The following is a 13,210-nucleotide window of genomic DNA, read 5'->3' on the forward strand; positions in this document are numbered from 1 at the left end:
CATGAGAGGGGGGAGGGTCAGAGGGAGAAGCAGACTCCCTGCCGAGCAGGGAGCCCGATGTGGGACTCGATCCCGGGACTCCAGGATCATGACCTGAGCCGAAGGCAGTCGCTTAACCAACTGAGCCACCCAGGCGCCCTGTACTTATTTTTGAAAGAAACTTAAATTTCTTGGTTTAGGTGTTTATTATCTTACTAGCTTGTCAACATCTTGTAAATATCCACAATTGGAATAATAGAGAAAAGATGGATTATTCCCCTTCCAATAACCTCATGAAAATGTTTAAATACTCAATTTTCTAGTGCTGCAGTAAAATAAGCAAGGAAGAAAGAATCACTGTTTTAAATTCAGGGTACATTCTGAAAAGAAAATCTATATCACATCTGAGGTAGAATTAATGTGAAAATGTTCTATTTATACATTAAATAAATTTATTAATTAGCTAACAGATTTACATTTGTTGACAATATTGTATATTAAAATTCTGTCTGTAAAAGAATATGCTTTTGTTTTTCGATTACTCCTAACTAGTGATTTAAATAAACTCTCTCCTGGTTCAAAATTAGTACTGAGCCTCTCAAAAAAAATCTTTTATCTCCTAATATATATAAAGTAGTGGATAAATACCAAAAATGTGTATGTGAGGCTGTTACTCTAAGATGGAGGTTCCCTAATTTTAGTTTGTATCACAGTCACCTGGAGGGATTCTGCAAACACAGATTACTGGGCCTCACCCACAGTTTCTGATTCAGGAGGGCTGGACGGGGCATGAGAATCTCCATGTCTAACAAGTTAGCAGGTAAGTACCAATGATGCCAGTCCGGAGAACACTTTGAGCCTCTCTACTCTTAAGAAAATACTTCATGTGTCTTTCAAAAATACCCAGATGGTTCAACACCTAAAACTGGTTAAATACTTTCTCTCAAAAAATCTGCCCAAATGCTTTACATACCATATCCAACCTCTTAGACATTAACAATGCCACATACTTAGGAACGCAAAAACTACAAAATACACTAAGGACTTTGACCAGATTAGTCATGGGTTGACCTGTGGTATACATCACAATCACCAGTGGAACTCTTTTCCTAGATATCTGTGCCTAAATCCCAACCCTGGAAACTCAAATTGTAGACTTGGCATGTCTCTTTAAAAAACAATCTCCCCCCTCCCAAAAATAAATAAAATAAAATAAAATAAAATAATAAAAAACAATCTCCCAGATGATTAGCACTCTAAGCTATTCAAGGTTTGTGCTTCACCTATGGGTGCTTGTAAACTTTACAAATTCCTACACTTGACCTTAGCCAAAAGGCCGAGAAATGCTAATTTTACAAATTCCTAAATCTCATCCCAAAATTACCAAATCAGAATCTCTGGGGGGTGGGTACCTGGAAATCCTTATATTAACTAAACACCCAGGTGATTCTTAAGCCACAAAAGTTTGAGATCTCTTATAACAGAGATTATACAGGTTAGCCAGCAAATTCTGAAAAATAAGGAAAATTTATTTTTAGCTGCAACTACATACACATACTATGACAACTATGTTTGTCAGGCAGAATACTGCACTGAGTGCGTTGGGTGATACCGTATAGAAAAACTGCTGGGAATAAGAAGCTAGAGGTACAACTCAATGACAAGCAAGTAATAAAGTCTGTGCTTAATAAAACAGAAGAGCATAATTAAGCTTTAAAGATGACCAAATGAAAAATGTAGTAACTGTAGAATGATTTTTTCAAGTCTTGGAAACAATTTTTAAAAATCACCTTTAAATCTCTTTATGAATGCTACAAACATAAAAGGGGTTGAGAATAACTGTCCACGAATAACAGCTGTGTGTTAGTGGCTTTCCCCATATCACCTATTCTATCACTCTTCTCCCTTTGCCCTCTCAGCTTGAAAATGCTTTTGTTTTCCTTATTATATGCTTTTCGATAACAGAACTGAAACTGGAACTTAAAGGTCAGTGACACTACATCAGTGTGTGGATGTGTGTATTCAGAAGGACGTGTCCTTAATTATTTGCTTAAATACAATAGAAGATATGTAAAAGTTATAGTACTTATACAATAGAAAAAATTCACATGTATTAGAATAAAGGTACACACACAGAAATCACATGCTGAAGATTTTTCCTAGTTAGTTCTAAACCCTGACCATAATGAAGATTCTGGAAACAATGACAAATGAGAAGCTCTCCTAAGCAAATGTCTTGGTACTTCACCTACACTAATCTATCCTATCCAGTGTTAGCCAATAAATTCTCCCAACTAACCCTCTGATCCCTATTTCCTTGTATATAAAAAGGGAATGAGTAACACTATTAATTAGCGGTAAGAGAATGAAGCCCCCATATTTAATATAGCCTATGCCTTTCCACAAATCAGATGTTCAATAATAATATTTAAATCAAAAGATTAAAGAAATTTGGGGATGTTTTTATTTAGGAATAGAAATAACTACCTTCATGTATTTGAAAAGGATGTCGTATGGAAGGCAAATTAGGTGATTTATTCAACTGCAGAGAGTAATACATGGGAGTTAAAAGATGGCAAGGGTTTTGCTCAGTAGAGTTAAAGCAGTGTTGAAGGTAAACTTAAAAGAATTTTTAAACTGTGTTCTCATTCTGATGGCAATGTAAGAAAAAGAAAAAAAAAGCATATTCTGGATCATCTAAATGATCTCTACATAGGTCTATATTCTTGCTACAAGCCTTCTGCGTTTGAGGTTACATTTGTTTATGATCAAATTAGTACCAAATGATCACTAAAAGGAACAGTTACATTTTTTTAATGTGCACAATCAGAATGACGTTAGTGGGCATATCTCAAAGGTTCACAAGGATTACTTTGCTCCAAAAAAGATCTAAACATTCGTGAGTGTTAAGAAATACAAGAACAAAAAACTTTCTAACATATCAAGCTGCCAAAAACGAATAGACTATTCTGTGAGAGTGCTTCTGTGTGTGTCTAAGAAAATTCTCAAAGCAGACTGACTTAGCAAACACAATTTAGAAGATGCTACTGTGGTAACTGATATTAGTAACAAAACTTAAATCCCAGTTTGTATTGTTCAAGAATCTCAAACGTGAAATTACTAAAAAATGAAAGATGCAATACATAATGAATGTTATCAATTAACACCACAAACTACTCAACTATGGCCTAAGCCATCACAATTCAATGCTCTGCTTGACAAATTAGATGTACAAATAACTGCTAGATAAATGAATATACAATAATCAGTTACAGGCCATAGTGGTTAGGTGCTAGAGTAATGGTGTCTTGGGTTGAAACCAAATTTTTGAACCAATGAAATAAATCAACTTGTTCACGTTACCCAAGAAAGATACCCCTTCTTCCTTTCACGGTGAAGGCTTTGCTTACTGGTTTGACATATACCCATTTAAACATTTTAGCTATGTTATCTGCAAAGGCAAGGAAATTCCAACTCTCCTCTGCAAACAGGTTAAAAGACATTTAATGAATTCCTGACACCAAAAGAGCATGGAAATGTAGACTTTCTTAATTTGCCATCTCCAACAACCAAATAAAGAGCCTTCAGAATTTTTCTCCTTTACCATTATCACTATGGAAAATGATATTTTAAAATAGCATGTCTATACAAAAAAAAAACCAAGTATCTTCATTTAATCTGCAAAGGCCAGACATTCATCAAAAAAAAACCAATGTAGAGGAAAAGCATCACTAATATTCTACCACTATTATATAGGTTCACTGATGGTGTGGCCCAAAGGACATCATCCTTTGTCAGATTGTCCCAAAGAAGGCTAGAGTGATTCTCAATAATGAGACTTCAAGAGAGTAAAATTCTTCTGAAGAAACTTATTATTATAAAAATGAATCTAATGATAGTTTCTAGTTTATTAAGTCCTTACTTTGTGCCAAGAACTGAGTGTTTCACATGGGTTAATATCTCTTTAATCCTCACAACAATCCTATAAGGTAAATATTCTTATCATCCTAATTTAGAGATGAGGAAAGTGAGACCTAAAGAGGTAAAGCAACTTGTACAAGATCACATAGCTAGTAAGTGGCAAAACAAGCAGCCAACCTTTAGAGCCTAAGTTCTTAGCCATTATTCATTACTATCCCTTTCTTAAGGAAAGGAAATGAAATGAAAACCCTGAATCCATAGAAGAGACTTTAAGCTTTCTAAAAGGCACAGCAAGAATAGCTGCAGAACAGTTATGATTGGTAAAAAACTGAAGAATATGAATTAAGATGATTTTCAACAAAAACCTATAGCTCATTCATTACAATACCAGCAATGATCAAGAGTCCTAGATAAGGAGATAATTAATAATCTACACCAAGACAATCAAATACTTTATAATAAGACATCTGACTCATGTAATCAGGAAACCCTACTGACATGGTTAAAAATGAATAGTCCAAGCAAGGCAAACTGGCATTCAATTTGCCAGGAGACTGATATATGGATACTAGAAAGGAGAGGGAGTTTCTTTTCATTTTTTTAATACAAACTGTATGAATGCAGGCATGGGAATGTGAGGCGCCATTTTTCATACCATACAGATACCCTGTCAGTGGCAGAATGAGGCCAACATACAAGTAGAACAAAGGCATATAAACCAAGTCATATTCAAGAGAAAGTCAGGAATTACACTATGAGAACACCCCTTGAGACTCTAGATTTAACTGTTCTTCCAACCAAAACTAGATTGTGTAAGCCAGTAACTGCCTTTCCCCCTTAAACTAGCTTAAGCTGTGTTTCGTCATTGCAATAAAAAGAATCCCAATACGTTTACAAACTCCAAGTATTTCATATTAGGAACTTTAAGGATGACCAAGTAAAAGAAAGTGGCATTCTCCAACACTGCTGGAGAGTATAAACTGGTCCAAACTTTCCGGAAGTTTAGAGCAGACTTAAGAAACAACTGCTAAAGATAAAACAAGGTAAAGATACTTTCCATACATTTATCTGGCTAATTTTCAGCAGCCATACACATAGGGCTCTTTCAGGAAACTTTTTTTACTCAGTGCTCTAAATATATAGAATTGGCAGGCACTAACTTTTCACATACCTTAAAATAGGGCACTGGTTACTTTCAAGGCCAAGGACATGTGACATAGCTGTATTTATTAACAAAATATTTTTCTAGCTTGGTTCTAATAGATACTATAAATATTTTTGAAATGACAAAAAAAATAAAGTTCAAGATTCAAGAAAGTTCTAAAGTAGCACAAGGCATTTCCAAGCATAAGAAAAATTCCTACGAAAAACAGGACATAGAAGAGGAAAATAATGACTTCCATAAAACCTTTTAAAAACCTTAAAATCTTTCTCTGCTTTTCTCTTTGTTCATTCATTTTTGTTTCATTTGTTCATTCAAATACTTATTAAGAACTCACTGTGTGCGAGCATTCTCTTTCACATTGTAAGTTTCAAATTCAGTCTATTTGTGATCTTGCCCATTGAAATATGTTTCAATTTTTTAACTGAAAAAAGGGGAGGGGGTCACTTTAGAAAAATCTGGTTAGCATCTTAATTTGTAAGATCTGTAAGAACAGAAATACATGCCAACTCCTAAAGACTTAAAACTTTCTGCCTTTAAACCTTATGTTTATTTTTGGGCGCCTGGGTGGCTCAGTTGGTTAAGCGACTGCCTTCAGCTCAGGTCATGATCCTGGAGACCCAGGATCGAGTCCCACATCGGGCTCCCTGCTCAGCAAGGAGTCTGCTTCTCCCTCTGACCCTTCCCCCTCTCGTGCTCTCTCACTCTCCCTCTCAAATAAATAAATCAAATCTTAAAAAAAAAACAAAAAACCTTATGTTTATTTTCTACCATACTATTTTTCAAGTGGAAAAACAGTTCTCACTATTAGGAAAAAAGAAGCGTCACAGGGAATGGTCACTAATGAGTGAAAATTTCAATATTTAAGTAGCAGACATTTAATTTCCCTAAATATATTGTGACTTTCAAAACAAGTAGGTGAAGAATCACAGTTAAATTATGTTCCATCACTAGAATTTTGTCCCATTTGCAAGAGAAGAAATTGTGAAAATCACACTTCGAAATCAATTCTATGTTTAATATTATAACCAAATGAAATTTCAAAATGAAGAAACACTCATAAATGACAGTTGAGGTCACAGAACTAAAAGGTACATGTTGGAGACCATTTTCTTATGAAAATAAGTCATTTCCATTATTTTTTAAAATCTTTTAAAATAAGTTACCAAGTAAGTGGGACTTTATCAACAGCAAAACAGTTATAAACCATTTTAATTAAGTATTTTTCTGAAAACGTACTGGCAAATCAAATCTTTCTAAGTCCCTAGAAAAACTTAATTCTCATTTTAGAGGAGCTTAACTTCACTTCTGATAAAGCTTCCCTGGCAACTGTTCTCTGTTGTTAACTTCAAGTTGGTTATTACACACAAACAAACCCTTAAAAACACAACCTCCTCAACATGTCCATTATCATAAAAACAGAAAATAACAAATGTTGGGGAGGATATGGAGTAATAGGAACCCCTGCGCACTATTGGTGGAAATGTAAAATGGTGCAGTCACTATGTAAAACAGTATGGCAGTTCCTCAAAAAAAATCAAAAATAGAATTACCATATGATCCAGCAACATACTTCTGGGGATATATCCAAAAGAATTGAAAACGAGATCTTAAAGAGATATTTGCACACCCACGTTCATAGCAGCAGTATTCAAAATAACCAAGAGGTGGAAGCAACCTAAGTGTCCACTGAAAGATGAATGGATGAACAAAATGTGGTATTTATTAGCCTTTTTAAAAAAGAAGGAAATTTTCACACATGCCTACTACATGGGTGAATCTTGAGGACATTATGCTAAGTGAAATAAACCAGCCACAAAGACAAAAACTGCATGATTCCACGTATATAAGGTATTTAGCAGTCAAATTCAGAAACAGAGAGTAGAATGATGGTTGTCAGGAACTAGGAGGGGAAACTGGGAGACTTGTTTAATAGTTATAGTTTCATTTTTACAAGGTAAAAAAAATTCTGGTTACACAATGTGAATATACTTAACACTCTTGAACTGTACACCTAGAAATGTTTAAGATGGGAATTTTTACATTAGATGGGTTTTTGTTTTTAACCACAATTTTAAAAAAAACCCTCACAATCACTTGAAAAGCAAGTCATGAGGAAATCGCTTACATTTTTTTATAAAATTTAGATTTTATGTTTTACATTTTTCTGAAAGGGTCATGTCTGGCAAATAATATGGGTTTGATAGTTTTTATTGCAAAAAACATGAATTTTTTTTTAAAGATTTTATTTATTTTAGAGAGAGAATGAGATAGAGAGAGCATGAGAGGGGGGTGGGTCAGACGGAGAAGCAGACTCCCTGCTGAGCAGGGAGCCCGATGCAGGACTCGGGACCCTATCCCGGGACTCCAGGATATGACCTGAGCCGAAGGCAGTCGCTTAACCAACTGAGCCACCCACGCGCCCAAAAACATGAATTTTAATATAAAACTCACTACACATGCAAAATAGTTAATTCTCTTTTTTTAAAGATTTTATTTCTTCTAGAGAGAGAGAGTGAGTACAGGGGGAGGGGCAGAGGGAGAGGGAGAGAATCTCAAGCCGACTCCCCACCAGTGGGAGAGGTGATGGGCTGGATCTCAGGACCCTGAGTTCATGACCTGAGCAGAAATCAAGAGTCAGATGCTTAACCAACTGAGTCACCCAGGCACCCCCCCAAATAGTTAATTCTTGATGCTCCAACAAATAGAGAGGAATAAAATTATTTTTAAAATCCCAAAATCTAGTTATTTCAAAAATTCTTGCCAAACTTTCACCAAAAATACTGAGCAATAAGACTGACTTATCTTAGCTTCAGAATTTTTTTCAAGCTCCGTAGTTAAGCAGAAAACATACATAACACATACACTACAAGTAGCAGAAGGCTGGCTAAAATCCACCAGCTGGATAATTAGTTCCATCATTAAAAAAAAAAAGAAACAAGATTAAAGAAAGAGAATGTTCTTATGAATTAAAATTAATTTCTTAATAGAAAACGAATCCAACAACACATTTATATTATTTTCTCCTACTTTAGAAACCCTTATGTTAACAATCTTAGAAACAAGTAACAATCTTAGTAAGAAAATCGCATTTTGGAAATATTTAAATATTAAATTTTATATTTATTATATATACATATTATATATAAAATATAATAAATTATATTTTAGGAGGACAAATCTATGAACAAACAGTAATCTAACCAAATCTTTAACATCCACATATGGTAACAGTTTTTTCACCACCAAACATAATCAACTGTTATGAGTTCTTCAGAAAACATCAGTAGAGACTAATCTCTCTCAGCCTCCTACACACCATTCTTAACATACAACAATAGAATATAACCACAAAATCTTAACTTTGAACCCACACAAAGATAATGGAAATCAGCAGGTAGAAAGATTGGACATTCCCCAAACTGCACAAAATGTTTTGTAGTGGACCACAGGAATGAACTACCACAGTACAAGTAAAAGAATGCACGGAACATAGATTTCATACAAATCAAGCCTCAAAAATCAGACTAACATACAGTGTGAAGCCTTGCCTTGAGGTAGAAGCCAACAGTCTTAACCGGAAAAATTCAAAAGCAAGGTTTTTCTATCATGTGGGTTCACATACTTTACTGGGAGTATTTTATTAACTTGTCATGTTTAGCAAAGGTAAGTATTTATAAAATTGTCTACTCTAAGTTGTGGTGTCAAGACAAAAAATGTTTTAAGTTACCGCCACTCCTAAGACTGCAGTGCCTTGCACATACCTTGCTGAAATGAACTTTAAGAGTAGTGTACGTCTTTATGACTCTAGTCTCTGAAATCCAGAGTAAATTCAAGTTTCAAGCGGCCTATTTGGGGAGGAAACGGGCGTAAGAAATTGTGAAGAAGGGGGCCTAGAGTAGACAGAACAGATGCTCAAGAAGAATTGATGCTAGATGCCAACATAACCCAGGGATGTACTGTTTTAGCTGGAAAAGAACCACCCCCCTTAAATCTGAATTCAATGTTAGTCTTTTCATTTTTAGGAGATTTAGAAAAGATGCATGAAGATGGGGAGAAGAACTAACACAAGAAATATTTGGAAACACCTGCAAAAAGAGAGTTTTTAAGTGCTATGGAAGTTCAAACTAGAACTTGAATATATAACGACTATTTTCAATTATAGTGTTACCAAGATTCCTAAACCAGACAGTGGACATTACCTCATTTAATCTTCACAATTACCTCTGAGATGGTTGCCATTATTATCATTTCAAAAGGAAGAAATAGGCTCAGAAGCATTCAGTAACTTGCCCAAGCTCACAATGCTAACAAGTGAAAAAACTGGACTGTTAGTTTTAACTAAGAGGTGTCTGGGTCCAGATCCTATGCTACAAGGCATGTTCTTCTTCAAAAAAGAAGAAAATCAAAGTAAAATTATAACAAGAAAAAAGCTTACGAATAAATGAGAGAGCTTCTTGACTTTTAATGACCAAAAGTTAAAGAAGTTAAGAAATGTCCATTCTCAGAAATATTACTTTAATGATCCAATAACTGGTTTTGGATACTGAAGGAGTCTGGCCTGAAACCTGAAAGAGAACAATGAACCTCTTAACCTTCCCTTGAAATCTAAAAATCGGTATTAATGTGCTATTAAGTCCATCCCCTACCTACTGCTAAGGAATCAACATGAAATTCCCTGTTAAACCCATTATAACCATACCTATCCTCTGTTCTGATTTCTTCCAATGCTTCAGCTTTTTATTTTCCTAGACCTCCTTTAAAGAAGACAAATTTGTCCCCCCAACCTGGGCCCTAGAGCACATTTAAAATGGAAAAACTGTAAGGAGAAAATACCTTGCCCTGTAATCTCTTAATTACCTCTTCAAAAAGTTTTAAAATTATTAGTTAGAAAATGATAAAAAACAGAAAATGATCAAAAATCTTTAACAAATAGCATCTAAACGTTGTTGTGTAGCCACTTATTAACATTTAATTTTCAGTTATAAGAACCTCTATATTAAGAAATATGACTCAATCTGATCCAAGTTTGCTGAATTTTCAAATGAGAATATTTTGAAACTAACAGATGGGACTGAGCAACATCTAAGAACTAGTTTAGAATTGGGAGTGATGCACATTAACTAATTCATTTATATTAAAGCTGCTTGTGATATCCCAACTGCTGAACTGCAAAGGAAAAATGAGTACAATGTTGCATATAAAAAGGGATCGGTGCATAACTTGATGCACAATATTAAGTATGATTCAGCATAAGGACTGAAAATTGGCACTACACGGAGGTAATCTGCTTTACCTTTATAATCTAGCAGCCTCATCATTTCATCAAAAGCACTGTAATCACTTCTGCAAAATTAATTGCAAATTAATTCCTGTCAACTCTTGGAATTAAAAGTCTAGACCTGTTTACTCACTTTTTGAATTTTATAAGAGCTTTCTCTGGTGTACACAAACAGAATTTATCATTCCACTAAATAAGGATCAAAATGGTATCTACAAAACAGCAACAACGCAAGTTTATCTTCTGCTGATACTGATTAGGGAAGTTAATCTCTCCAAGAAGAGTGGAAGGACTTTAAGGAGTAAAGCCAGTCTACTAACCACAACTCTTACTATAAATCTCCAACTCCTTAAAATGATTTCCACAAAGGTTAAAATACCAAAAGTGTACCAAATTGTGCGGGGTGTGTGTGGAATCACTCTTAATCCCACTGGTTCTACTTACAATTCTTAATCCCATAATGTACTACCTAGACTCAAACTTTAAAGTGTTTTAAAAACTTGCCTTAAGTTCTAACAAAATGATTATTTACGTCGGATATATCTAGAAGGTTTTCCTTTAATATACTTCACTTTCATGAAAATAAGTGTTCTAAAAATGTTGATGCTACATTTCATTTGCTGCGATCACATTTTTTTTCAGTTTCATTAATAATGTTCGCCTAAATTCAGCCAACCGCTACATTTCCAGTAAGACACTTTTTTAAGAATGAATTTATAACGTCTGGGCTCTCTTGACAGCTGATACAAACACAAGTATCCAATTCTGATGTTCTCTTTAAAATGTTACGATTTCTCCAAATTCCCGTTACTCTCTCAGTCTAGACAAGTTTTTCAAGGCAATTAAAACAAAACAAAACAAAACCTGCACGTGCAAACTAAAGTTAGCATCTTCAGGCCACCGCGACAAATCCCTAATGCACAAAGGCAAAGACCCCCGCCGCGGCTAGACAACCGAACGGCCAGACCGCATCCGACCACGCGAGCCCCTCGGTCGGAAACCCAGGGCCCCGAGCCCACTGGGAAGGCAGGACCAGTGTGCAGGGTCCGCTCCGGGGCCGAGTTTTCAACAGAACCGGAGAGAATGGGGGCGGGAAGGAGCGGAAGCAAGGGTGCATACGGCGGCGACTGAGCTGCGGCTCGTTTCTCTTGCCGGGGTTTTCGGGCTAGGGGAAGTCCACCCGGATGGGGGTAGAGGGCAAGCCGGGTTTTCCTAGGCGGGCAGCAAGGCGGTGCGAGGCCCAGGCGGCAGGGAGGCGAGGGCTACCAGGGCTCAGCCCCCGGCCCCTGAAAGCACTTTCGATGCGTCTCCCACCCCCCACGACAAGATGGCGACGTGGGCAGCGGGGGAGCACGGCCGGCGAGGCTGGGGGAGAGGGGAGGGGAGAAGAGGCAGAAACAAAAAGGCGCCCCCCCACCCCTGAATGCTGAGGCCGGCCCGCGAGCCCGTGGTGGCGGGCGGGAGGGCGGGGGCGCCGGCGGAGAACGCGGCCGGCGGAGGAAATGGGCTTACTTTTTCTTGTCGTTCGCGCCGCCGGCGCCCTCCATGGCGAATCGGTCTCCGCGAAGCCTTCACGGCCGGCCGCCCCCAGGCTCGCTCCGGCCTAAGCGTTGGCTCCCTCCACACGCGAGGAGAGAAGGGGAGGCACGTCCAGAGGTGGGAGGTGCAAGGCGGGAAACCCCTCGTAAAACACAAGCAGGAGGAGCAGGCGGCAATCGCAAGGGTCCAGGTCCGGCCCCGAAGATCCTCCCCTCGGGCTGCTTGTCAAGGCCCGGCCCGACGCACTGGCCGAGGAAGCGACGAGGTCGATCCTCGCGTCCCCTCAGACTAGGCGGCTCTGTGCTCTGAGGAGCCGAGGCAGCGGCAGGGGGCGGGCAAGGGCGGAGGCGCGCTCGGCGGCGCGCAGGCGATGGAGGGAGGAGAGTGTCGGGGGCGCGCCCGCCCGCGGAGCCCAGCTCGCGCTCACGCAAGCCCGCCTCACCTGAGGGAAGGCGGGTTCCCTGAGAGCCAATGGCGAGCGACGCAGGCGGCCAGTCCCACCCCAGCCCACGTCTGTCTCAGCCAATCAGGAGGCGGTCAGCTGAGGCACAGCTGGGACGCGCTACCGCGCTCACGTGCTCGTCTGTGTGCAGCTGCGGAGGAAAGAGAAAGGAGCTGGGGTGCGGCCAACCTGGGTCTGGGGACGCTCTGCCTTCTCCTAGGAAAAGCAGCGGCTGGCTTTGGGAGGCGCTGCTGAGAAGGGATTTCGGTTTTTGGGTCTCAAGCCTGCATCACGTTTCCTGCTCCGGGTGCAGCGAGTCTTGCGCTCTCTTTCTCCTCTATGGCTGTGTTGTGCAGGGTTGCCGCCAGCTCTGCTGAGCTCCAGTTTAACAAAGCCGACTTTTCGCGTCGCAGCAGAAAACCTTTACGACCCTTTGCTTAGATGTGTTACAGTGGGGTTTTTCTTGCCGGGTTATCCAACCACGGGCCATGTCACCAACCGCACTCTTTGCCATGGAACACAAGGGTACTCTCCTTGTTCACTAAGTTTTTCTGTGATGAAGTTTGATTACTGAATAAATGCAAATAAAAATAGAAAGCAAACAAACCCCTCATGCTGTAAACTTCTCAAGGGAAGTTAAGATAGGGAAATCTTAAAACCTGAAATTACTTTAGCATTTACAAATAGGTGTTAAGTGGCTTTAATAAAAGCATAAACCAGAAATTCAGGGAAAGAGGAGGAAAATGGCTTTAAGTGGACTTTCATTTTACTTTCTCGTTGTTTGTAAAAGAGCCAAAAATAATCTTAGACTGGGGAAAAAAAGGAAGAAGACCCTTAGTTTGAGACTGATCACCTTTAATTCACTGTGTAAACTGAAAAGAGGAAG

The 13,210-nt window shown here is 38.5% G+C and overlaps 1 protein-coding gene across 2 annotated transcripts in view; it reads right to left on the reverse strand.

Moving 5' to 3' along the window:
• HIF1A (hypoxia inducible factor 1 subunit alpha) overlaps nt 1–12,257 on the reverse strand; it is a 42,689-nt gene extending 30,432 nt beyond the window's left edge. The window contains exon 1 of one of the 2 annotated variants that reach the window (XM_027568783.2): nt 11,856–12,257. In XM_027568783.2, the coding sequence (XP_027424584.1) occupies nt 11,856–11,890 (35 nt within the window). In that variant the 5' untranslated portion in view covers nt 11,891–12,257. The remainder of the gene's footprint in view (nt 1–11,855) is intronic. The other variant, XM_027568784.1, reaches the window with a different exon arrangement.
• Between the last annotated feature and the right edge of the window lie 953 nt (nt 12,258–13,210).

The sequence above is a fragment of the Zalophus californianus genome, chromosome 6 (assembly GCF_009762305.2).
Source record: "Zalophus californianus isolate mZalCal1 chromosome 6, mZalCal1.pri.v2, whole genome shotgun sequence".
In the NCBI taxonomy this organism is placed as follows: domain Eukaryota; kingdom Metazoa; phylum Chordata; class Mammalia; order Carnivora; family Otariidae; genus Zalophus; species Zalophus californianus.